The sequence below is a fragment of the Piliocolobus tephrosceles genome, chromosome 14, assembly GCF_002776525.5.
Source record: "Piliocolobus tephrosceles isolate RC106 chromosome 14, ASM277652v3, whole genome shotgun sequence".
Classification (NCBI taxonomy): Eukaryota; Metazoa; Chordata; class Mammalia; order Primates; family Cercopithecidae; genus Piliocolobus; species Piliocolobus tephrosceles.
The window spans coordinates 75,490,354-75,518,173 of NC_045447.1; the positions used below are offsets into that span (position 1 = coordinate 75,490,354).

The 27,820-nt window shown below is 45.0% G+C and overlaps 1 protein-coding gene across 10 annotated transcripts in view; it reads right to left on the minus strand.

Moving 5' to 3' along the window:
* KDM4C (lysine demethylase 4C) overlaps positions 1–27,820 on the minus strand; it is a 432,363-nt gene that overhangs the window by 370,778 nt on the left and 33,765 nt on the right. For all 10 annotated transcript variants that reach the window (XR_002731803.2, XR_002731804.2, XR_002731805.2 and 7 more), the window contains exons 2-3: positions 22,254–22,414; positions 10,083–10,258 (exon numbers count right to left, since the gene is read on the minus strand). Coding sequence is in view for 7 of the 10 variants with exons in the window: in XM_023213146.2 (XP_023068914.1) it covers positions 10,083–10,258; positions 22,254–22,397 (320 nt within the window). In the remaining 3 variants the exon portion in view is untranslated. The remainder of the gene's footprint in view (positions 1–10,082; positions 10,259–22,253; positions 22,415–27,820) is intronic.

Sequence of the window (27,820 nt, forward strand, 5' to 3'; positions counted from 1 at the left end):
TCCGTGCACCTGAGCTAGTATCTCGGTGCAATCATGGAGCGGGGCGTTCAGGTCCGGGTTGGGCAACGGCGAGGCAGGGTTTAAGGTTGTTGGGGGCAGGAAAGTTATCCTGAGGGGGTTTAGTAGTAGCCCTTGGTAGTGGGTGAGCCAGGCGTTACTTATCCATCGATCAGGTGGCTGTTTGAGTACACCCTCGATGGCATGTGGGGTACCGACCCGTAATTCTTGACCCATGACAAGTTTATCAGCATCTTGTACCATCAGGGCCATGGCTGCAATCATTCGGAGACAAGGGGGCCACCCGGCAGCCACTGGGTCTAATTTCTTTGACAGGTAGGCAACTGGCCTCTGCCAGGGGCCTAAGTTCTGAGTTAGCACCACCTTGGCGACACCCTTGCTCTCATCCACGTATAAGTGGAAGGGCTTGGTGACATCAGGTAGTCCCAGGGCGGGCGCAGAGAGTAGGACGGTTTTGATCTGTTGGAAAGCCGACTCGGCTTCTTCTGTCCAATTAAATGGCTGTTGTCCCCATGTTGCCTGATACAAGGGTTTAGCCATCTCTGCGAACCCAGGGATCCATAGTCTACAAAATCCCGCCGATCCCAGGAATTCCCTTACTTGTCGGGTGGATTGTGGCCTGGGGATCTGCAGAACAGTCTGCTTCCGGGCGTCTGTTAACCAGCGCTGCCTCCTCTTAGCAGGTACCCCAGATATGTTACTTCTGGTTTACAGATTTGAGCTTTCTTTGCCGAGGCTCAGTAGCCCAGATCCCCTAGAGCTTGTAAGAGACCCTTGGTCCCTTGGATACAAGCTTCTTGGGTCTCGGCAGCAATCAGGAGGTCATCAACATACTGTAGTAAGGTTATTTCAGGGTGTTTGCGTCGGTACTCACCCAGGTCTTCATGGAGGGCCTCATCGAACAGGGTAGGAGAGTTTTTGAATCCCTGCGGCAGTCTGGTCCATGTCAGTTGGCCACTTATGCCCCTCTCAGGGTCAGTCCACTCGAAGGCGAAGAGCTTTTGGCTCTGAGGGACTAAAGGCAAACTGAAGAAAGCATCTTTCAAATCTAAAACAGTGTACCATTGATGTTTAGGGTTTAGGGTACTCAGGAGGGTGTACGGGTTAGGCACAGTTGGATGTATGTCCATAACCCTCTTATTGACTTCTCTCAAGTCTTGTACAGGTCTGTACTCTCCGCTATTAGGTTTCCGTACCGGCAACAATGGAGTATTCCAGGGCGAGTGACATGGGCGGAGGACCCCTTGGTCGAGGAGCCGGCGAATATGTGGTTCAATCCCTTCTTTGGCCTCTAGGGGCATCAGGTATTGGCGTACCCGAACGGGGTCTATCCCAGGCTTGAGTTCAACAAACAAGGCAGGACGGTGTTTTGCTAGTCCTAAGCCCCCCATTTCTGCCCAAGCTCCTGGATATTGCTGGAGCCAGGTTGTTATGTCCTGGTCAGGGGCCGCTCACTCCTGGTGGAGCCGGTACTCATCATCTAGGGTTATAGTCAGGACAGACACGGGTTGATTTTGGGAGTTGGTCACGACGGGCCCCTGAGGGAGGAAATGGATCTGTGCTCCCATTTTAGTTAGCAGGTCTCTCCCTAATAGGGGACAGGGGCTCTCAGGGATGACCAGGAAAGAATTGGTTACATTCCTGGCTCCGAGGTTTACTGTTCTTTGTGTCGTCCAGGGGTATTTCTTAATCCCTGTGGCCCCTTGCACCCACGAGGACTTGGAGGATAATTTTCCATTAGTTTTAACTAGGACCGAGTGCTATGCTCCCGTATCGACCAAGAACTGAACTGGGGACCCCTCCACTTGCAAAGTTACCCTAGGTTTGGGGAGGGGGTCCAAACCCCGTCTTCCCTAGTCTTCGTCTTGAGTGACTAGTACGGGTGTAGACCTAGGGGGTCCCTGTCCTCTGCGTTGTTTCTTTTTAGGGCAGTCTCTTACCCAGTGGCCAGCCTCCTTACAGTAGGCGCATTGGTCTTTGCTCAGATTATCATGTCTGGGGGACCGCCTAGGTTGGGTGTTCTCTGGCTGTAGATGCTCTTTCTGTACTACCGCTGCCAGGACCTTGGTCATTTTTTCAGTGGTCTTAAATTGCTTTTCCTCTGGAGTATCTCTATTATTGTAAACTCACTGGGCTATCTGAAGGAGGTCCTGAATCTGTTTTCCCTCTAAGTCCTCTAATTTCTGGAGTTTCTTTTTAATGTCTGGGGCCGCCTGATTTACAAAAGACATTACAACAGCTGCCTGACTCCCTGGGGCCTCTGGGTCTGTGGGGGTGTACTGTCTAAAAGCTTCCATTAATCTTTCAAAGTAGGTATCTGGGCTTTCTGTCTTTCCCTGCAGAACAGAGTATACTTTAGCCAAATTAGTGGGCTTGCGAGCAGCTGCCCGGAGACCCACCATTAGAGTCTGGCGATAAAGGTGTAGCCGTCCCCTACCTTCTGCCGTGTTGTAGTCCCACGCCGGTCTGGTCAGAGGAAAAGTCGCATTTACGAGGTCAGGGTTGGCAGTCGGTTGACCGTCGTCCCCCGGGACCAGCTTTCTAGCTTCTACCTGTATTCTCTCTCGCTCCTCCGTTGTGAACAAGATTCGGAGGAGCTGCTGACAATCATCCCAAGTGGGCTGGTGGGTGAACATGACACTATCTAGTAAAGCCATTAAATGTTTGGGGTTGTCTGAAAACCGGGCACTCTGAGTCTTCCAGTTATACAGATCACTGGTGGAGAATGGCCAGTCCTGGAGCCTGGGGATTCCCGTGTCATCTGGGGATCCTAATTCCCGAAGGGGTAGAGCCACTATGGAGTCAGGCGGCTGGGGGGGGCTAACCCGCAAAGTGCGCCCTCGCGTCCACCCCGCCGGCCCTTCAGAGTTACTTCCGCTTTCGGCAGGCTCGGGTGCGCCGGCCGCCTCCCGTCCGCCTGCTTCTTCCTGCGGCCCAGCCCGGGGCGCTGGGGCCTGGGTCCCGGAGGGTTACGGAGGGGGTTCTGTGGACAGTGGGTCCCCGCTATCAGGTAAAACAGGATGGGGGGGCAGTCGGTTGCTTGGATTTTAGCGGCCGAGCAACCAGGGCCTTACAGGGTTCAGGGGCTAGTGGGAAAGGGGACAGCCAAGGGGGCGGGTTCTTAACAAGGTCCTGCCATATGAGGATATATGGGATTTGATCCGGGTGGCCAGCACACCCAGGTAGGAAAACCTTAGACTTTAGTGATGACAGGAAGACAGAATGTCCCTTCGGGTGGCCACCCTACATTAAAGGCAGGCCATTCGGAGCGGCACAGACTAATTAGCTTTCCCCTCCTGATTTCCACACTAAGATCATGGCCCCTTGCTCTAACATCCTTGAAATTATTTATAAGGAGAGATAGGGGTGTGCTCTGGGTATTACCCATTCTGTAATAGTTGGTAGTCTCTTCCTGCAGAAGAATATGGGTTAGAATTCCTGCAAAGGAAAACTGGAGTATCAATAATATCTAGCCGCAAGCGCGCTCCGTAAGCCCGGGTCAGAATCAGTTCAGATAGAAATCTAAATCAGGTGAGAGCCAGGGGACGTCTCCCACCAATCTCCGCTGGCCGTCCTATAGCGCGTCCGCCAGGACTGTGTCAGCTTCAGTTTCAGACCTCGTGAGTCACAGATACAGGTTCAAAACAGACACAGACAGACAAACAGAGACGAGCCGGCTCACCTATCAGCAGATCGATCCTGGTAGATCCGTTGACCAGGGGTCTGGTGGGCTTGGGGAATCCCGGACGAGCCCCCAAATGTTATGCACAGACCGTTTATTCCCCAAAGAAGACCACCAGAGTCCAGAGTCAAAGCCAAGCGGCAAGGATCTTTACTGCAAGTTCAAACTTGGTCCCTCCATTCCACAGCATCCAAGAGGGCCCCGAACGTTGCATGTGCTCGCTTTTTATAGCCCGATGTAAACAGGATATGTAAGGTTACAGAGGAACAAGGGAATTCTTTTGGTTACAGCATTACAATTGGTTAACATTTTAAGCTACACATTTAGCAGTTTTCTATTGGTTCCCACACTTTCAGTAAAACCACGAACGGTTGTGACCTTATCGGGGACTCTCCAGGTGGTGTTTTTCTAAAGCTGAGATATATGGAGGAATGTGTTTGTACACTGCCCAGGGCTGAGACACATGGAGGAATGTGTTTGTGTTTGATCTCTTTCAATATAATCTATCACTATGTACTCAATCAGTAACTTTTTTTTTTTTTTTTTTTGGAGACAGAGTCTTGCTCTGTCACCCAGGCTGGAGTGCAATGGCATGATCTCGGTTCACTGCAACCTCCACCTCCTGGGTTCAAGCGATTCTCCTGCCTCAGCCTCCCAAGGAGCTGGGATTACAGGCACGTGCAGTATCAGCTTTTAAAAACTTATAACTCTAAGAGAGAAAGTTACAGTTTGATATTGTCCATTGAAGTTAAATTCTAAAATCCTTAAATATATTAAACAAATATTAATTCTCAACTAGAAAAAAATGACCAGTTCACATGGCTAGTATCTGATCAGAGCCCTTCCCTAATGGACTGTCCAACAATCACAGCTGTTCCACAAATCCAGTGTAAATTTGCCCAATACTGATTCAACCATATCTTCTTACCCAGAACCTCTCACTCACTGTGGCACAGTTCTTAAGAGGTGGGTTCCAAGGCCAGACTACCCATGTTTAAATTCAGGCTTCCATTCATAAGCCACGTAACCCTGGACAGGGGGCTGAATTTCCCTGGAACTCAGTTATTCCTCTGAAAAGTAGGGATAAATACAGCCAAGCTTGTTGTGAGGGCTCCATCAGATAATTATGGAAAGCACTTGGCTCTGTGCCTAGAGGAAAGTACACATCAGTAATGTAAGTGATTCATATTACCTACCATTATAAATTTTTATATTAGAATTGTATCGGAAATCTCTAGGTTTACTTTGGACTACATTGCATTATCAACCAAATGAGCATGTCATCTTCTCTACTGCTAAGACTGAACACATGAGGGACTGTGTGCCAATGCCAGGGCATGTGCTGAAGAAAAACAGATGAATGGAAAGATCCCAGCACTTTGGGAGACCGAGGTGGGCGTATCAGAGGTCAGGAGTTAGAGATCAGCCTAGCCAATATGTTGAAACCTCATCTCCATTAAAATATAAAAAATTTAGCTGGGCATGGTGGCGCGAGCCTGTGGTCCCAGCTGCTCGGGAGGCTGAGGCAGAAGAATCACTTGAAACCAGCAGGCGGAGGTTGCAGTGAGCCGAGATCACGCCACTGCACTCCATCCTGGGCAACAGAGCGAGACTCCATCTCAAAAAAAAAAAAAAAAAAAGAAAGACCAGCAGAAAACCTCCTGTCTCCAGTAAAAATTAATCTCATAACATGACCATTCCACAACCAGGTGATCCTGGCACAGCTCTGCGTGGACAAGTAAAAGCCTTGGTTCTTGAGGCTTAGAAATCCATTTCCTTGGCATTTGAAATAAATTTCTACATGAAACTGACAGAAGAAATACAATATGAATTTCAAAAGTTGTTTAACATTACAATTGTAATAAAACTAATCTAAATCAAAAGACAAATTAACTTTTTTTTTTTTTTTTTTTTTTTGAGACAGGGTCTTGCTCTGTCACCCAGGCTCGGGGGCAATGGTGCAATCACGACTCACTGAAGCCTCGGCCTCCCAGGCTAAAGTAATCCTTCTGCCTCAGCCTCCCGAGTAGCTGGGACTACAGACACATGCCACCATGTAAGGCTAATTTTTTATTTTTTGTAGAGACGGGATCTCACTTTGTTGACCTTGCTGATCTGGAACTCCTGGCTCAAGGAATTCTCCTACCTCAGCCTCCCAAAGTGTTGGGATTACAGGCATGAACCACTGTACCCAGCGTAAATTAACTTGAAAAGAAATAAAATTAAAGCTAGAAGTAATTTTTCAAATAATTTCCCATAATGGTTACATTTACAACTAAAAAAAAGCCAACAATTTTTCAAAACATCTCTAAACTCCAGAATGTCAAGAAATGTATATTCTCTTAGTAAGTAAATCTTTATAATTTGCCTAAAAATTTATACCATTTTAAATGTATTTTAGTTTTTTGGGTTTTTTTTTGAGACGGAGTCTCGCTCTGTCGCCCAGGCTGGAGTGCAGTGGCCGGATCTCAGCTCACTGCAAGCTCCGCCTCCCGGGTTCACGCCATTCTCCTGCCTCAGCCTCCAGAGTAGCTGGGACTACAGGCGCCCACCACCTCGCCTGGCTAGTTTTTTGTACTTTTAGTAGAGATGGGGTTTCACCATGTTAGCCAGGATGGTCTCGATCTCCTGACCTCGTGATCCGCCCGTGTCGGCCTCCCAAAGTGCTGGAATTACAGGCTTGAGCCACCTCGCCCGGCCTATTTTAGTTTTTATAACACTATTTATTCACTCCATCAATATATGTTGAAAAAGCACCTACCATATCCCAGACACTATACCAAGCGCTGTGCACACAGTGACACACAAAACAATGTCACCTGAATGGCTATCTTCAGAAACAGTAAATCTACAACTGAAAGGGCACAAGATGCCCCCACCCCGGTGTTAAAACTTTGTCCTGCTCTCACAAACATATGGTAAAAATGTTGTAAGTTCCTGTTTTTCTTGTAAGCTCCCGTTCTTCTGTGGCATGGCAAGGTCACAGGATGCGTTTAAGTATTGCCTAGGCCTGCTGTGAAACCTACCTCAAATTGATTAACTGCCTTTGTGTGAGACCGCTTTCCCGCCTCAGGTTTGTAAAAACAAATGATTAACTGCCTTTGTGTGAGACCGCTTTCCTGCCCCTGTCCGGCGAGCCCCTGATAAACGTCACCAGGGTTTCAAAATTAACGGAAATACTAGAGATGGCGGGAACCAATCATAATCAGCCAAATCGCTTTGTTCGAGTATTGGCCAACCATACATCCAATCTGTACGATGACTCTGTGCCTGTTTACCCCAGACTATGTAACACTGTTCAGAGCCCAGAAGGGGAGCTCTCTTGTCTGGCTCGTTTCACGAGCGTGTGAGAGCTCCAGGTCCGAACCTGTAATAAAGATCCTTGCTGCTTAGCTTTGACTCTGGACTCTGGTGGTCTTCTTCGGGGAATAAACGGTCTGGGTATAACACAACCAAGCCAGTAGAATAATAATTTAACAGAGATATGTATAAAATTAGTACTCAGTAAAATTATCTTGAGGTAGAAAACCGATACCATGCTGCAATAATCAAATGGGCTAGAGAGGATGATCAAAGTTTCTTTATAACGAGAGAAGAACGAACTTCAAGGCTCAAGTCTTAACAATATTTTGAATTGCCAAGTAATACAAACAATGATTGCCTCTCAAAGTTATATATTGCTACATTTGAAATTTTATTTGATTTTTTTCAAGATAGGGTCTTGCTCTGTCACCTAGGCTGGAGTACAGTGGTGCAATCACGACTCACTGTAGCATCGACCTCCCAGGCTCAAGCAATCCTCAGCCTCCTGAGTAGCTGGGACTACAGGCACATACCACCTGCCTGGCTAATTTTTTATTTGTTGTAGAGACGGGGTTTGTCATGTTATCCAGGCTGGTCTCGAACTCCTGGGTTCAAGCATTCCACCTACCTCGGCTTCCCAAAGTGCTGGGATTACAAGTGTGAGCCACCACATCCAGCCTATTTTTGAAATTTTAAATAAGCACATATTACTTTTGTAACTGGTAGAAATGTTTCTGACCATCCTTCAAAATCCATCTCAACAGTACCTACAAAATGAAATTACCCATTACTTATAAACAACCACAGAAGCCTTGTATTCCTTTGAAACCTCATAGCACTTTGTACCTTTCCTATGGCAGTTATGATAATTATCAAGAGTATTAACCATAGTTTTTAGTGAGTATAATCTGATTACTTTTAAGTACAAATTATCCCTTGAAATATCAAAAGAGCCAAGCAGAGTTATTACTCAATGACCTAACCTATTCGATTAACACTTTAACAGGGACACTGGAAATGGGTACTAAAACATAGCAACAGAAAACAGTCAATAGTTTATACTCGTAAACAGGTTTAATTGCCTCTGCAATCTTGTTTCAACAGCATTGTACTTATAAAAGAATTCTGGGGCCGGGCGCGGTGGCTCAAGCCTGTAATCCCAGCACTTTGGGAAGCCGAGACGGGCGGATCACGAGGTCAGGATATCGAGACCATCCTGGCTAACATGGTGAAACCCTGTCTCTACTAAAAAATACAAAAAACTAGCCGGGCAAGGTGGCAGGCGCCTGTAGTCCCAGCTACTCGGGAGGCTGAGGCAGGAGAATGGCGTAAACCCAGGAGGCGGAGCTTGCAGTGAGCTGAGATCCGGCCACTGCACTCCAGCCTGGGCGACAGAGCGAGACTCCGTCTCAAAAAAAAAAAAAAAAAAGAATTCTGGAAGAGTTCGAAAGAAAATGCTTCCAATCTTCACTGAAAATTTCATGTTCTCGATTAATAAGATCTGAAAGAATAAAAGTCTATTAATACCTACCCCAAAAATTCAAAAGAAATGATTCAAATTATGTTAAACATAAAATTTTCAATTTCTCTGGAATAGCCAGAATGTTCCATAGTAGGAATTTAACATGCAAAAATAAGAGTCTTCAAGTAGCATCATGTGCTTACAATGTCAAATATAATTTTTTTAAAGGAAGATACCTAAATTCATCCAAAGTCTTAATCTCATTCACACCCATCCAGGGAATTCGGAAACTATGATTTCTGGTTGGTCTTTCGGGTTTTGTTTTATTTTGTTTTTGTTAGATTTACGCTTTATTCTGGGGCCCTAACTATCACATCAGAATTTTTTAAAAGAAGTTTAATAATAATTGTGACAATGTTTAAATATACCCACAAATTCACTGACACTCCTCCCTTCAAGAAGTAGAGCTTCATTCTCCTCCCCTTGAGTGTAGGCTACACTTAACAACTGGCTTGGAACAAACAGAATATGCCAGATGTGACAGTGTGTCACTTCTGAAACAGGGAAAGGAAAAACATGTGGCTTCCTTCTTGCTATCTCTCTCAGATCACTTGTTCTGGGAGAAGCCAGCTGCCACAACATGAGGAGCAGTCCATATGACAAGGAACTGAAGACCCATCAAAAGCCATGAAAGGGGAGCACTCTTGTAAGAGAATCTTTCAGCCACAATTAAATGCTTAGATGACTGTAGCCCAGGCAACATCCTAACTGCAACCTCATGAGACCCTGAGGCAGAACTACATAGCTAAGCCACTCCCAGATTCCTGACCTTCAGAAATTATGGGTTGGTTTAAGCAGCTAAGATTTGGGATAATTTTTTTTTTTTTTTGAGACAGAGTTTCGCTCTTGTTGCCCAGGCTGGAGTGCAATAGCGCAATCTTGGCTCACCGCAACCTCCGCCTCCCGGGTTCAAGCAATTCTGCTGCCTCAGCCTCCTGAGAAGCTGGGATTACAGGCATGTATCAGCCACCACGCACAGCTAATTTTGTATTTTTAGTGGAGACGAGGTTTCTCCATGTTGATCAGGCTGGTATTGAACTCCCGACCTCAGGTGATTCACCCTCCTCAGCCTCCCAAAGTGCTAGGATTACAGGCATGAGCCACTGCGCCCAGCCACTTTGGGATAATTTGTTACACAACAATAAATAACTAATGCAATGGTAGCCTTTCAAGTCATTCAAGGTTTGCTTTTAAAAGTACCAATTTTCTAATACATATAAATCATTTAAGACTTAAACATTACCAAACATACACCAAAAAAATTGCTCAACAAACATGAATCAAGTGTAGAATCAAAAACTCATGGCAACTATGGGATAAGAAGTTCCATTTATAGCTACTATGAATGAGATAATAAAAAGCAATTTCTTTAACACTAAGCCAAATGTTCAGGCAACCACCTAAAGAACAGAAAACAGAAACGGTTAAAAGAAAGGTGAAAGACATTGCATGGGAGACTCCTGCTTTTCATTTATAAGCTCCTCTGTCTACTTTGTTTCTTAACATATTTACATAAATTTTTGAAGGAAACAGAAATAGCAAACTGATTCTACTCACTTGCCACTGTTGGCCAGCTGCCTGAACTCCTTCACAGTCATTGCTTTTTTCTGGATGTTGTACTGAGTGAACAGTCCTGACTGCCCTGTGACCATCTGCTGAATTGGTGCTGGAATGAGCAAATTATCAATGTCATCATAACACTGTCTTGGCTTCCACTCCTTAGGAGGAATCACCTAAAAATAAAATAATGAAATAAAATATCATCTTGAAAATACTCCAAGTAATTTAGCTTTTAAGTATTCTGATAAAATACAACTGAAGAATTTCTCAGTCTCTCTATGACAAATGCATTAAAAAAATGAATATTTGCAATAAAGCAATATGATTGTTATTCAACAGCAAAATTTATTGAGTACTCACTATCCTAAACACAGTACTTGTATTAAACTCATTTTGAGGCCGGGCGCGGTGGCTCAAGCCTGTAATCCCAGCACTTTGGGAGGCCGAGACGGATGGATCACGAGGTCAGGAGATCGAGACCATCCTGGCTAACACGGTGAAACCCCGTCTCTACTAAAAAAATACAAAAATTAGCCGGGCGAGATGGCGGGCGCCTGTAGTCCCAGCTACTTGGGAGGCTGAGGCAGGAGAATGGCGTGAACCCGGGAGGCGGAGCCTGCAGTGAGCCGAGAGAGCGCCACTGCACTCCAGCCTGGGCGACAGATCGAGACTCCGTCTCAAAAAAAAAAAAAAAAAAAAAAAAAAAAAAAAAAAAAAAAAAAAAAAATAAACTCATTTTGAGTAGGTACTACTAACATCTTGATTTTAAAGATATAATTGAAAGACACAAAGAAGTAAAATAATTTGAAGTTAAAATGGCTAAAGACTACTTGAGCTGAAATTCTAATTACTGAACAGTTATGTTAACCTGCCTCTCAGCAGACGAAATTGGCAGGGCACAGTGGCTCACACCTGTAATCCCAGCACTTTGGGAAGCCGAGGTGGGCGGGTCATGAGGTCAGGAGTTCAAGACCACCCTGGCCAAGATGGTGAAACCCTGCCTCTACTAAAAACACAAAAATTAGCCGGGCGTGGTGGCACGTGCCTGTAGTCCCAGCTACTCGGGAGGCTGAGGCAGAAGAATCGCTTGAACCCAGGAGACAGGGGATGCAGTGAGCCGAGATCGCACCACTGCACTCCAGCCTGGGTGACAGATCGAGATTCTGTCTCAGGGAAAAAAAAGATGAAATTATATTTACATAAATAATTTCTTCCCCAAAGAAGTTCATCTTTGTTGAATATGATCTAAGTAAGTAGCTATATGCTGTTTATATTATTATGAGAAAAATAAGTAAATATATAGTCAACATTATATTCTTTTTTTGTTTTTGAGACAGAGTCTCACTCTCTCACTCAGGCTAGAGTGCAGTGGCACAATCTCGGCTCACTGCAACCACCACCTCCCTGGGTTCAAGCGATTCTTCTGCCTCAGCCTCCCAAGTAGCCAGGATTACAGGTGCCTGCTACTATGCCCGGCTAATTTTGGTATTTTTCGTAGAGACAGGGTTTCACCATCTTGGCCAGGGTGGTCTTGAACTGCTGACCTCATGACCCACCCACCTCGGCTTCCCAAAGTGTTGGGATTACAGGCGTGAGCCACCGTGACCAGCCAACATTATATTCGTTATAGACTTCTCACACAATATGGTGATAGCACAGTGGTATGCTAGTAGATGTTTAATAACCAGCTTCCAGAAAGGTGGAGGAAACCTTGACTTGTAGTTTTTACCTGTTTCCATAGTATAGTACTCCCACCATGGCCAATCTGAACATACCAATGTGACATCACTATATATGTGGCTGGGAAGGGATGCGCGCTATTAACTCTCAAATGCCAGTATAAGGTACCTCAGCACACCAGTGTTTGCCTGTAGTTTTTAAGCACTTCATTACCATGAGTGAAAAGATCCAGAAAACATTAAGACCAAAAATACATATTGATAGGATTTAAAATACGAAAGTACCGGCCAGGCGTGGTGGCTCACACCTGTAATCTCAGCACTTTGGGAGGCCAAGATGGTAAATCACTTGGGGCCAGGAGTTCGAGACCCGCCTGGCCAGTATGGTGAAACCCCATCTCTACTAAAATTACAAAAATTATCCTGGCGTGGTGGCAGGCGCTTGTAATCCCAGGTACTCGGGAGGCTGAGGCAGGAGAATTGCTTTGAACCTGGGAGATGGAGGCTGCATGAGCCAAGATCATGCCACTGCACTCTAGCCTGAGTGACAGAGTTAGACTCCGTTTCATAAATAAAATGAAATAACATAAAAACAGAACGTATAACGTCATAAATTCGCAATCTATGGTTGGAACGTTTCTTTTTTGTTTATTTTTTGGGGGGGTTTTTGGGTTTTTTTTTGTTTTTGTTTTTTTCTGAGACAGAGTTTCACTCTTGTTGCCCAGGCTGGAATGCAATGGCACGATCTCGGCTCACCGCAACCTCCACCTCCTGGGTTCAAGCGATTCTCCTGCTTCAGCCTCCCGAGGGGCTGGGATTACAGGCATATGCCACCACGCCCGGCTAATTTTTTTTTTTTTTTCCAGTAGAGACAGGGTTTCTCCATGTTAGTCAGGCTGGTCTCGAACTCCCGACCTCAGGTGATCCACCTTCCTCGGCCTCCCAAAGCGCTGGTATTACAGGCGTGAGCCATTCCCCCCGCCGGAACTTTACTTTTCTTTTTATTTTTGTTAGCGATGGGGTTTCGCCATGCTGCCCAGGCTGGTCTCAAACTCCTGAGCTCAACTGCTCCGCCTGCCTTGGCCTCCCAAAGTACTGGAATTACAGGAGTGAGCTACTGCGCCTGGCCACTTTACCACCTTTAGAAGTCGTTTTAATTTTTTTAAAACAATCTTTTTTTTTGTTTTGAGACAGAGTTTCGCTCTTGTTGCCTAGGCTGGAGTCCAATGGCGCAATCTCAGCTCACCGCAACCTCCGCCTCCCAGGGTCAAGGAATTCTCCTGCCTCAGACTCCCGAGCAGCTGGGACTACAGGGACGCACCATCATGCCCAGCTAATTTTTGTATTTTTAGTAGCACGGCGTTTCACCATGTTGGCCAGGATGGTCTTGATCTCCTGACCTTGTAATCTGCCCACCTCGGCCTCCCAAAGTGCTGGGATTACAGGTGTGAGCCACCACACCTGGCCTAAAACAATCTTTTTAAGGTTTCCTATTGAAAAACATAGCACACATGTAGAAAATGCATAATCACAAGCACACAGCTCTGTGAATTATTACAAAGCAAACACCAAAGGACCAGTTGTAAGGGGCAAGATATTGCTGGCACAATACAAGCCCTCCAAGCACCCTTTTCCAACTACATCTTCCCTACTGCCCAAGAGGTAACCACAATTATGGTGTTTATGGCAATCATTTCATTGCTGGGCTTTAGTTTTATGCTTCTATATGCATACCTATTCACCAGTTTTGCAAATGCATAAAAATGCAATCCTACAGTATACACTACTTGAGGTTTATCTTTTATACTTCACTCATATCTTGTGAGATTTAAATATAATGGTCTAGGTCAGGCACGGTGGCTCACTCTGTAATCTCAGCACTTTGGGAGGCCAAAGTGGACAGATCACCTGAGGTCAGAAGTTTAAGAACAGTCTGGCCAACATGGTGAAACCCTGTCTCTACTAAAAATACAAAAATCAGCCAGGCGTGGTGGTCGATGCCTGTAATCCCAGCTCCTCCGGAGGCTGAGGCAGGTGAATCATTGCAGCGAGCTGAGATCGCACCACTGCACTACAGCCTGGGTGACAGAGTGAGACTCTGTCTCTAAATAAATAAATAAACAAACAAACAAACAGCCTATGTAGCTGAAGTTCACTGATTTTCATTACTACTCAGTATTTCTTCTTATAAATATTTATGTATTTATAAACTGATAACCACTGATGGTCATGTGGCTTTTTCTAATTATTGGCTACTTCAAATAATGCTATTAATATTCTTATACAGATATTCTAGTGCATATATGCACATGGGTCTCCACAATATCCATGCATACACAGATACCTCTAAGAATGAAATTACTGACACATAGGATACATGTAGTTCAAATTTAATAGATATTCCCAACTGTTGCCAAAGTGATTGTACCAATTTGCACTCCCAAGTGCAATATACGAGACTTCCCATTTCTCCACATCTCCATCATCACCTAATACTGTCCATCATTTAACTTTTAGTCTTTCTGGTAGGTGTACAGTGGTACTCAACTGTGAATTTTATTTGTATTTTCCAAATAACTGAAGAAAGAAACCTTCTCATACATATGTTTACTGACCTTACTGATACTCTTTTTTTTTTTTTTTTCTTTTTTTGAGATGAAGTTTCTCTTTTGTTCCCTAGGCTGGAGTGCAATGGTGTGATCTCAGCTCACTGCAACCTCCACCTCCTGGGTTCAAGCAATTCTCCTGCCTCAGCCTCCCTAGTGGCTGGAATTACAGGTGCCTGCCACCATGTCCAGCTAATTTTTAGTATTTTCAGTAGAGACAGGGTTTCACTGTTGGCCAGGCTGGTCTCGAACTCCTGACCTCAGGTGATCCACCCGCCTCAGCCTCCCAGAGTGCTGGGATTACAGGCGTGAGCCACGCGCCCAGCTCACTGATACTCTCTTTTATAAAGTACTTATTCAAGTCTCTTTACCATTTTACTATTTCATTGTTGAGTTTTTTTCTTCTTAATGTATAGGAGTCTTTTATATATTATTTTATATATCCAAGGAGAATACTCTTGGGTGTGTATGTGTGGATGTGTATGTGTGTATATAGGCATATACACAGAGAGAGAGAGAGAGAGAGAGACAGAGAGAAAGCATGCGTACACAAGAGCATGTAAATATCTTCTCTTATCCTGTAACTTGCCCTCCAATCTTTTTTTCAAGAGACAAAGTCTGGCTCTGTCACCCACGCTGGAGTACAATGGCACGAGGGTAACTCACTGCAACCTCAAACTCCTGTGCTCAAACGATCCTCCCACCTCAGTTTCCCTGAGTAGCTGGGACTACAGGTGTGCAACTACCACACCTGGCTAATTTTTTAGTTTTTTTATAGAGACAGCATTTTGCTATGTTGCCCAGGCTTGTACGGGCTTTTATGTTATCTTTTGATAAACATCAATTCTTAATTTTAATGTAATCCAACTTTTCACATCTGCCTTGATAGGTACTGCTATAATCTTCAGTTCAAAAAAATATTTCCCTACTCAAGGACACAAAAATGGTCTACTTCATATTCTAAGAGTGTTAGAGTTTTGTCTTTCACATTTAGATACAAATGTACCTATAACTGTGAAACTCAAGTCAAGCTTCATCAGATAAAGAAACTTGGGGTCAGGAGATGAGTAACTTGGCCAATGCTATATAGCTTATAAATGAGAGTTATGCCGGGCGCGGTGGCTCACGCCTGTAATCCCAGCACTTTGGGAGGCCGAGGCGGGCGGATCAGAAGGTCAGGAGATCGAGACCATCCTGGCTAACACAGCGAAACCCCGTCTCTACTGAAAATACAAAAAATTAGCCAGGCGTGGTGGCGGGCGCCTGTAGTCCCAGCTACTCAGGAGGCTGAGGCAGGAGAATGGCGTGAACTGGGGGGGCGGAGCTTGCAGTGAGCCGAGATTGCACCACTGCACTCCAGCCTGGGTGACAGAGCGAGACTCCGTCACAAAAAAAAAAAAAAAAATGAGAGTTATTAGCTCAAAAAAAACAAAATCACATCACAGTGAGCTGTCAATTTTACCTTAATTTTCATCAGCAATATAAGGATACTACATATTTTATATCCTCCAAGGTATGTTTGTTTAAAATGAGAATACTGTCCAGGCACGGTGGCTCAGGCATGTAATCCCAACACTTCGGGAGGCCAAGTCAGGAGGAAGACTTAAGCTCAGGAGTTCGAGACAAGCCTAGGCAACATGGCGAAAGCTCATCTCTACAAAAAAATACAAAAAATAGCCAGGTGTGGTGGCACACGCCTACAGTCCTAGCTACTCAGGAGGCTGAGGTGGGAGGACTGCTGGAGCCTGGGAGGTCAAGGCTGCACTGAGTCAAGATCACACCACTGCACTCCAGCCTGGGTGACAGAACAAGACTCTGTCTCAAAAAAACTAAATAAAAATAAATAAATAAAATGGATACATATATATTCATAGTATATGTTACTGAAATCACACCCTCATTATTTTATTTAACTTTTTTTTTTTTTTTTGAGACAGGGACGCTGTTGCCCAGGCTGGAGTACAGTGGCATGATCACAGCTCACTGCAGCCTGGACCTCTCAGGCTCAAGCAATCCTCTCACCTCAGGCTCCCAAGTAGCTGGGACTATAGGCACATAGCCCTACACTCAGTTATTTTTTTGTTTGTTTACTTGTTTGTTTGCTTTTTGAGATAGAGTATGACTCTGTTGCCCAGGCTAGAGTGCGGTGGAGCAATCTCAGCTCATTGCAACCTCAGCCTCTCAGGTTCAAGTGATTCTCGTGTACCAGCATCCCGAGGAGCTGGGATTACAAATGTGTACCACCACGCCCAACTAATTTTTGTATTTTTAGTAGAGACAGGGTTTTGCCATTTTGGCTAGGCTGATCTCAAACTCCTGGCCTCAAGTGATCCACCCACCTCGGCCTTTCAAAGTGCTGGGATTACAGGCGTGAGTCACCGTGGCTGGCTTTTTTTTTTTTTTTTTTTTTTTGTAAAGATGTGGTCTCGCTATGTTGCCAGGGATGGTCTCGAACTCATGGGCTCAAGCAAGTCTCCCACCTTGGCCTCCCAAAGTGCTGGGATTACAGGCATGAGCCACCATGCCAGCCACACTCAATATTTGAAAAGCATATGATCAGACTATATGAATATGGTTAACCTTATTCCATTGTCTTGATGACATAGTGAAAGGCGATGGGCACTGTTATTTAAGAATGTTATAAAAACTAACTTTTTTCCTCAGAAATAAGCCAGAATGATTTTTAAAACATGAACATAGATTTATTCAGGCTCTTCATTTGCAATAAAGATATCCACAATCAAAATTAATATTATGTGTAGAATTAAATATGTTTTTGTCTTAAAAAGAAAAAGGCAGTTGCTTGCCTATAAAACATTTTGTAGCAGTTTTCTAAAGAAAGAAGCAAGGCATACAATAAACTTACAAAAACCCAAATATTGCCTTGTGCTTTTGTGTACAAGTCCATTTCATTTCAATTAAAGAGTTCGAATGGAATATATTTTCAGAAGTTCAGGTCTATAACAAAAATCTTATTTTAACTATAATTTGAAATCCGAAGACATCAGATTTTCTTGCATAGGGAAACACAACATACTGAGGTCTTTAAAAGATTCAAAGTTAAATCTTTATGTTTACTTAATCTAAATGAGGGAAAGCCATTCCTCCTGAAGTTCACGTTCCTGATTATATCAAAATAGAATATAACTTCTCTTATCACCATCCCCGCAAACTCAGCCTGGCCCCTATTCCCTGTGGGACATTTTCTGCTAAAATGTGTATTTGCACTACTTGTCTTGAAATGAATTGCAATTTCTACCATCTACTTACTGAGGAAGGAGGAGGAAGGGAAAGAGTGGTGCTTCTTACAATCTTTCTTCACCTTATGGGCAAAGATAGCTATTTGCACTCTCTTGGCTGTTCATGAAACTACATGATATGCATAAGCTACGGTCCAGGACAATCTATGTTCAGATTTCTGTTGGGAACAAATTTCACCCACTTCATATATAAAAAAGGTTCATCATAATCTCCTTCCACAAAAACACTACAAGTTTCACATTTGAAGAGACTGTCACTTCTTTTCATTTTCCCAACCTGACCATCAACTTTGTAGACAGTCACAGTGTCAAACCTTCCACTCAAAAAACAAACGTTAAATCTAAAGCATGAATCTAAAAAATGGGGAAGAGAAAAACCAAGACCGACTGTCATCTGAGGCTACAGTCACTACTATTGGACCTACTCAACCAATTTACTCAAATCATAAATTAAGACCAATTCATTAAATGTTGTCAATAGTGGATTAACGGGCCAGGCACAGTGGCTCATGCCTGTAATCCCAGCACTGTGGGAGGCCAAGGTGGGAGGATCACTTGAGCTCAGGAGTTCAAGACTCAGTCTGGGTAACACAGCAGACCCCATCTCTACAAAAAATTTTTTTAAAAAATCACCCAGGCATGGGTAGTCCCAGCTACATGGGAGGCTGAGTTCCAGCTACTTGGGAGGCTACTTGCTTGAGCCTGGGAGGTCAAGGCTGCAGTGAGCCATGATCATACCATCCAGCCTGAGTAACAGGAAAAGACCTTGTCTCAAAAAAAAAAAAAAAATAGGGCATAACCAAGAATATCATGGGTGGCTCGGTTCCCCAGGACTAGCCCCCAAAGCAAACCAGTTTCATTAATGCAGTCTTGATTTTTATAATATGATTTGATTTGGTACAGTTTTATACATTTGCTACTATTGCAACTTCCAGAACAAGAGGGAAAGTAGGTAAAACTGAGCTTATGTGACTTGACGTCAAACATGGCAAAAATGATTTGAAACAGTTTGTTGTATTCCTAATAATGAGTAATAGGAAATTATCACAGGACTGAATAAATGAATGTCTCCAACTTTGTCAATGAGTCTCAATTTTAAAAATGAGGCACGGTCTGGACTCAGGTGTGTTTTGTAATCATAGTTCTCATTAACTTTATTCTGTTACACAATGCAGACAGCGACGCAGGTGTGCTCTGTGTGCATGCAGCTCCCTTGTGAGGGTAGCTGCTGTTTCCTCTTCTAAAGTTACTGAACGTGCCACCCTACCACAGGACACTCTACTAATCCCAGTGGAACACAGTACATGTTTTCCAGAAACAAAAGTGGGAGAGAACAGGGCAAAGGGCTGCATTCAGAGCCCAGAGAGGAGAAGAGATGGTTATCCCTAACCTCTGCTCTCTGCCTCCTGGGTTCAAGCGATTCTCCTGGCTCAGCCTCCAGAGCAGCTGGGACTACAGGCACCCACCACCACACACGGCTAAAATTTGTATTTTTGGTAGAGATGGGGTTTCACCATGTTGGCCATCCTGACTTTAAGTGATCCACCTGCCCTAGCCTCCCAAAGTGCTGGGATTACAGGCGTGAGCCCCACACCCAGCCCAAATGAGATTTTTTTTGTTGATGAGCTAACCCAATGAAGAAGTTAAACTAAGAATAGGTCATCTGAGAAAGTCATTAAAAAGCTTTAGTTTCCCTTTGTTTTCTCTTTATCTTGTTCGCTCTCTCTCTCACTCACCCCTAATTAATTTTCACTCAACTTAATATTCCCAAATTTTTAAAGTTTTCTAGGAAGGGCCAGGAACAGTGGTTCATGCCTATAATCCCAGCACTTTGGGAGGCCAAAACGGGCAGATCACTTGAGCCCAGGTGTTCGAGACCAGCCTAGGTAACACGGCTGTACAAAAAGTACAAAAATTAGCCAAGCATGGTGGTGCCCACCTGTAATCCCAGCTAATTGCAGGGTTGAGGGAGGGGGATCGTTTGAACCTGGGAGGTTGAGACTGCAGTGAGCCAATAAGATGCCACTGTACTTGGGTGACAAAATGAGACTCTTCTCTCAAAAAGAGAAAAACAAAACAATTTTCTAGGAAGGGCATGAACTTTAACAAGATACATGTCTGGGCACAGTGGCTCACGCCTAAAATCCCAGGACTTAGGGAGGCCAAGGCGGGCAGATCACTCGATGTCAGGAGTTCGAGACCAGCCTGGTCAACATGGTGAAATCCCATCTCTACTATAAAAAAAAAAAAAAAAATTATCCGGGCGTGGTGGTACATGCCTGTCATCTCAGCTACTCAGGAGGCTGAGGCAGGAGAATCGCTTGAAACTGGGAGGCAGAGGTTACAGTGAGCTGAGATCACGCCTCTGCACTCCAGCCTGGGCGACAGAGCGAGACTCCACCTCAAATAGAAAGAACAAAACACACACACACACACACACACACACACAATCTAATTACAGACCTCAGGGTACAGATACCAGAAACAGTAAAGTAGTGGGTTACAAGTAGCATCAGGTCCATTTGCAGGAGGAGTGGAACACCAATCCCAATAGTTCCGGAAGTTCTCTCCTCAACTATCTTCTGTTTTCCATGCTATCTGACCTCCACAGCTAGGGATCTGACCTCCACAGCTGGGGATTTGAAGGAGAACACTTTACCTAAGTGCAACTGAGTGGTTCAGCCTGGCAGCAGGCTCTGTCAGGGCTCACGGATTTATGCAGTGATACTGACAAGTCTACAGAAACCCAGATTATAAATTTAACATTTAGAACAATAATAAATTGAAATAAGTGCAATAAAATATATTCTTCCATGGGAAATTTTTAAATTAAAATAGATTTACATTATAGAAGGGACACACAAATCATCTCAAGTTGGACGATGAATTATATTATATAATGGATCTCTCTCTTTCAAAGATCCTACTTTGGACCTATGCAACCAAATGTGCAATGCACTCCTCAGTACCTCACTGACCACCCCTATGACTCTGGGCATGTCACTTACACCCACAAGGCTTCAGTTGCTATCATTTTTTTTTTAAGAATATTATTTGGCACCTGTAAGAATAGGATGATTATTTTCAAACATATCCAGACCAAAGACAACTTCTCCCACCTTCACTGGTCTGGGTCACCACTGGCTCCTCACTAGATAAATATAACCATCCCAGACAAGGTGCTTTATTTGTGCTCTGCCCCGACAACACCAAATTCGCTCTTCACATAGGAGCCAGTGTGATCTTTTCAAAATAATGTCCCAAAAATAGCAAAGGAAAGAAACAAACAGCCACCATATCTTCCTCTCCCACTTTAAACCTGTCAGTGCTTCCGTCTACACTTAAAATCCCAAATAGCCTTACTTACTATGGCCAGACAATTCCACTGACCACCTTCCTATTCCTCCCAGCCACGAAGTACAGGTCAGCCTTCAGGCCTCTGGACTTGCTATTCTTTCTGTCCCCACATCTTGAAAAGGCTGGTTTCTTTTTATCCTTTGGATCTGTGCTTAAATGTCCTTATTTCATCATTCTAAGATGCTACCACTAGAATGTAAGCTCCATGGGGGCAGGAACATTGTATGTTCTGTTCCCCCACATCCCTACCTCTAGCACCTGGCATAGTGTCTGGCACATAGTAGGCACCCTCCACATTTGGTGAACAAATAACCAGAAAGAGAATTGGCAAATGTAGAGACAGAATAAGTCAGTTTGTGGTTGCCTATGGGCTGGGGGTGATAGCAGGGAATCGGGAATGACTGCTTAATGCATATGAAGTTTCTTTGGGAGATGATGAAAATGTTATAGAATTCAATAGAGGTGATGGTTGCACAATTCTGTGAATATACTCAAAACCACTGAATTGCACACTTTAAACTGATGCATTACATGGCATTATTATATGATAAAATATATCAATAAGTATCATATGGAGAAAAAAAAAGGCCGGGCACGGTGGCTCACTCCTTTAATCCCCACACTTTGGGAAGCCAAGGCAGATGGATCACCTGAGGCCAGGCGTTCCAGACCAGCCGGGCCAACATGGTAAAACCTTGTCTAAACTAAAAATACAAAAAAATTAGCGGGGCATGGTGGCAGGCGCCTGTAATCCCAGCTACTTCAGGAGGCTAAGGCAGGAGAATCACTTGAACCCAGGAGGTAGAGATTGCAGTGAGCCGAGATCACGCCATTGCACTCCAGCCTGGGCGACAAGAGTGAAACACTGTCTCAAAAAAAAAAAAAAAATAGAAGGAAAGAAGAAGGAAAGGAGAGAGAAACTGTGGTTAGGCTTCAGGTTAATAATTGTTGTCTACAAAGAAACAAACAAAAAATATGAATACGCTCACACCTCTGAAACCCATACATGGATGTCCTTGGTTTCCATGAGCCACCCTTGGTTGCTTTTGATTTTTCTTTTTAAGCCTTAGAAGACAGTCTAGTATGAATAGTTAAAGAAAAATAAGATAATTACTATTTGAAGAAATCAAATGTTCCACATGGATTAACAAGACCAAAGATTTTGCAAATTTATTCCTTCAGAAACAATGTCCCACATCATGAAAACTAAGAACATAAATTAACGGCCGTGATTGTTCTTCATTTAAAGCATCTGAGGAAAATCACCTTTGCAAGACCCGCGCGATGGGCTCCTTTAGACTCCATGTATGCAAGGTATTTGTTGAACTCCCGGAACTCCTCCATGGAGGGTCTGAAGGTCATTATCTTACAGCTGGGGTTCAGAGGACTTTCCGCCTCGGCCACCTCCATGATGGCTAGGGCAGTGTCTGCAGAGAAGACAACAGGGTTAACAGAACTGAATTATTATGTGCTTTAGGTCGTGTTTAACAAACAGTATGTCAGCTCCCCCAGCAGGAACCCTTCTCTTTCAGTCACTTCCCATTCCCTTCTACCCGTCTCACTCCCTCATCTCTGCCTGAATCCCCGAACAAACAAGGGCCTCTAGTCATTCCTCTTGCCAAGTTCCCTATGCTTGGCAGAGAATCACTGATCTGACTGTACTGTTAGCCTCCTCAAAACCCTTCCAAGTAAAAATAAATTTTCTGGGCCGGGCGCAGTAGTTCACACCTGTAATCCCAGCACTTTGCGGAGCTGAGATGGGCAGATACAAGGTCAGGAGTTCGAGACCAGACTGGCCAACATGGTGAAACCCCATCTCTACTAAAAGTACAAACATTAGCCGGGCATGGTGGTGCATGCCTGTAATCCCAGTTACTCAGGAGGCTAAGGCAGGAGAATCGCTTGAACCTGGGAGGCGGAGGTTGCAGTGAGCCAAGATCTCGCCACTGCACTCCAGCTTGGGCGACAGAGACAGACTACAGTCTGAGCAACAGAGCGAGACTCTGTATCAAAAAATAAAGAAATAAAAAATAAATACATAAATTTTCTTTTTTTTTTTTTTTTGAGACAATCTCGCTATATTGCCCAGGTAGGAGTGCAGTGGCGCGATCTCAGCTCACTGCAACCTCCGCCTCCCAGGTTCAAGCGATTCCCCTGCCTCAGCCTCCCAAGTAGCTAGGATTACAGGTGCCCGCCACCATGCAGGGCTACTTTTTTTATATTTTTAGTAGAGATGGAGTTTCACCATGTTAGCCAGGCTGCTCTCGAACTCCTGACCTCAGGCAATCTGCCAAGCGCGGCCTCCCAAAGTGCTAGGATTTATAGATAGATGTTAGCCACCGAGCCCAGACGTAAAAATAAATTTTTTTTTCTTTTTTTTTGAGACGGAGCTTCACTCCTGTTACCCAAGCTGGAGTGAAATGGCACAATCTCAGGCTGGGCGCGGTGGCTCAAGCCTGTAATCCCAGCACTTTGGGAGGCCGAGACGGGCAGATCACAAGGTCAGGAGATCGAGACCATCCTGGCTAACACGGTGAAACCCCATCTCTACTAAAAATACAAAAAATTAGCCAGGAGAGGTGGCGGGCGCCTGTAGTCCCAGCTACTCCAGAGGCTGAGGCAGGAGAATGGCGTAAACCCGGGAGGCGGAACTTGCAGTGAGCTGAGATCCGGCCACTGCACTCCAGCCTGGGCAACAGAGCAAGACTCCGTCTCAAAAAAAAAAAAACGAAATGGCACAATCTCGGCTTACCGCAGCCTTGACCTCCCCGGTTCAAGCAATTCTCCCGCCTCAGCCTCCCGAGTAGCTCGGATTACAGATATGGGCCACCACGCCCGACTAATTTTGTATTTTTAGTAGAAATGGGGTTTATCCATGTTGGACAGGCTGGTCTCGAACTCCCGACCTCAGGTGATCCACCTGCCCTGGCCTCCCAAAGTGCTCGGATTACAGACATGAGCCACCGTGTCTGGATGTAAAAATGAATTTTCTAACCTTGCAAGTTTACAAAAGATGTTGCTACTATCTACCAGTTCTGAAACAGACTCTCACTCACATATGCACCTGTACAAAGGCCTAGTCTAGGCTGAGTAGAGAAGGTTAAAAATCATTAGAGTTTACTCAGGTGTGCTTCCAGATTGTCATATCATGCCTTCCTACAGTAATTAACAAGTTCTCCATTCAGCAAAATCGCCAGGCACCAGGCAAGACACAGAAAAGAAGAAGGATGGAGACAGAAAGGGATGGATTTGTCTTCACCTTCCAAGCAGTCTAGAGGCTGAACAAATGTCAACATAAAAATGTACACAGGGGCTGGGAGTGGTGGCTCACGCCTGTAATCCCAGCACTTTGGAGGCGGGAAGATCACTTGAGGCCAGGAATTCGAGACCACCCTGGGCAACATGGTAAAACCCCATCTCTACTAAAAATACAAAAAATTAGCCGGGCGTGGTGGCACACGCCTGTAGTCCCAGCTACTAGGGAGACTGAGGCAGGAAAATCACTTGAACCTGGGCGGCAGAGGTTGCAGTGAGCCGAGATCGTGCCACTGCATTCCAGCCTGGGTGATGGAGTGACGCTATATTTCAAAAAAAAAAATGTACACAGGAAGAAGTAACTAACTCCACCTGGGTTAATGAGCAATCATTTTCCCAGAAAGGAGGAGAGTTAAGTCTTATAAGAAGGTATAGGAGTTGGCCAGACAAGACAGAGGGCACTCTAGGCAACAGAAATATCTGGAAGTACTGCTGGAATGAAGAGTTTAATAATGTGTCTGGAGCATAGAAAGGAAAGATTATAGGAGATCAAAGTAGAAAAGTAGGCAAGTTTTACTATGAAAACACAGGCTTAGTCTCGCTGTCAATAAACAGGATGATTCCTTCAGCAAACATTTATTGAGCCCCTATCAAGAAACAGGCACAGAGCATGCAAAGAAGCACTGAAGTGGCTGCCTCAGGAAGGAGTCCCACCCCAACCTTCTTCTAAATCCATTAGGACCTGGCATCTGATAGCACAAACAACAAATCCTCCTGGAACAAAGTTTTCCTCTTTTTTCTTTGTTTCTGAATTTAATCTGCCTAATAGAAAAATTGAAAGTGAGGGATGGGGCAGACAAAAGGGTGAAATGTTATGAGATAGTAAGAGGTTAAAACACAGCAAGGCTGGCCGGGGCGTGGCTCACGCCTGTAATCCCCACACTCTGGGAGGCCCAGGCGGGCGGATCACTTGAGGTCAGGAGATCGAGGCCATCCTGGCTAACTTAGTGAAACCCCATCTCTACTAAAAAATACAAAAAAAAAATTAGCTGGGCGTGATGGCAGGCACCTGTAGTCCCAGCTATTCAGGAGGCTGAGGCAGGAGAATGGAGTGAACCCAGGAGGCAGAGTTCGCAGTGAGCCGAGATCACGCCACTGCACTCCAGATTGGGCGACAAAGTGAGACTGTCTCAAAAAAAGAAAAAATAGAGCAGGGCTACAGATAGTGATGTAGTCATTATTCGTTCAAAGCAAGTTTGGCTGGGCAAGGTGGCTCACGCCTGTAATCCCAGCACTTTGGGAGGCCAAAGCAGGAGGATCACCTGAGGTCGGGAGTTCGAGACCAGCCTGACCAACAAGGAGAAACCCCTCTCTATTAAAAATACAAAATTAGCCAGGCGTGATGGTACATGCCTGTAATCCCAGCTACTTGGGAGGCTAAGGTGGGAGAATCACTTGAACCTGGGAGGCAGAGGTTGCAGCAAGCCAAGATCACGCCACTGCACACCAGTCTAGGCAACAAGAGCAAAACTCCGTCCCAAAAAAAAAAAAGAAAAATAAAGTTTAGCTGGGTGCAGTGGGCAGTGGCTCACGTCTATAATCCCAGCACTTTGGGAGGCCAAGGCAGGCAGATCACCTGAGGTCAGGAGCCCGAGACCAGCCTGGCCAACATGGCAAAACCCTGTCTCCACTAAAAATATAAAAATTAGCCAGGTGTGGTGGCAGACACCTTTAATCCCAGCTACTTAGGAGGCTGAGGCAGGAGAATCACTTGAACCCAGGAGGCCAAGGTTGCAGTGAGCCAAGATCGTGCCACTATACTCCAAAAATAAAGTTTTTTTGTTTTGTTTTTTAAGACGGAGTCTTACTCTGTCACCCAGGCTGCAGTACAGTGGCATAATCTTTGCTCACTGCAACCTCCACCTCCTGGGTTCAAGTGATTCTCCTGTCTTAGCCTCCAGAGTAGCTGGGATTACAGGTGCATGCCACCACGCCCAGCTGATTTTTGTATTTTTAGAGGAGATGAGGTTTTGCCATGTTGGCCAGGCTGATCTCAAACTCCTGACCTCAGGCGATCCCACCTGCCTTGGCTTCCCCAAGTGCTGGGATTATAGGCGTGAGCCACCACACCCAGTCTAGAAAGTTTAAATGAGCATCTATCTCACAACGCACACGTCAGGAGGCAGGAGATTCACAAAAATTAAACCTCATCGCCCTTTAGGAACTTACAATCCAAAGGAGAAAATAATCCATCCGAAAATATATTAACACATGGTAGAAAATATTCTGGATTCTCCCTGCCTCAGGAAGGGGGCTTGCAACAGGGAAAAACCTTCCAGGCTACCTTCCTACATTCCTCTGTTCACGTGTAGACAGGTATACACCCTCAAATCCATGGGCTTCAGGATAGCAGCCTCACTCTATATAGTAAACACACAGTCCTTTAGAAGCATCTGGATCTGGTCCAGGCGCAGTGGCTCACACCTGTAATCCCAGCACTTTGAGAGGTCAAGGTAGGCAGATCACTTGAGCCCAGAAGTTAGAGACCAGCCTGGGCAACATGGTAAAACCCTGTCTCTACAAAAAAATACAAAAATTTGCTGGGCGTGGCCAGGCACGGTGGCTCATGTCTGTAATCCCAGCACTTCGGGAGACCGATGTGGGCAGATCACCTGAGGTTGGGAGTTCGAGACCAGTCTGACCAACATGGAGAAACCCTAAACCCTTCAGTCTCTACTAAAAATACAAAAATTAGCCAGGCGTGGTGGCACGTGCCTGTAATCCGAGCTACTAGGGAGGCTGAGGCAGGAGAATCGCTTAAACCCAGGAGGCAGAGGTTGTGGTGAGCCGAGATCATGCCATTGCACTCCAGCCTGGGCAACAAGAGCAAAACGCCATCTCAAAAAAAAAAAAATTAGCCAGGTGTGGTGGCAGGCACCTATAGTCTCAGCTACTCGGAGGCTGAGACGGAAGGATTGCTTTACCACCCCAGGGGGCAGACGGTTGCAGTGAGCCAAGATTGTGCCACTGCACTCCCACTCCAGCCTGGGTGAAAGAGTGGGAGCCTGTCTCAAAAAAAACAAAACAATCTGGATTTGGCCCTCGCCTAACTACTATGGCCTCATCCATTATCACTGTCTGCACTGTACTTTATGCTCCAACAATACTCACTGACTCATGCTTCTGTAAACAAGCAAAGCTTTCTGTGTTTCTGTACGTTATTCCTTCCCCTCATAGCAGCCTCTGCCTGCTTCCTCACCTGACAAACTCCTGCACACCCTTGAGATTCCTAATCCTCTGGAACAGGCCTGCCTGACCCATCACTGTGTTCCCAACTCCCTCTCTGCGTTCATTATAGCAGTTGCCTGTCCCAGTTGCTGGCACTTCCAACCACCCACTGAGCCATCAGCTCCTCCAGGGAAATGCCAGCTCACCACCTCTTTAAGTCCTAGCATACAGTCTGGCACTCCAGCCTGGCTCACAGTATCTGCTGCAATAATTATTTGCCAGCTGAATGACGGAATAAGTGCCAAATTGTTAACATATTTACATAATGATACCAAATTCAGGAAAAGGAA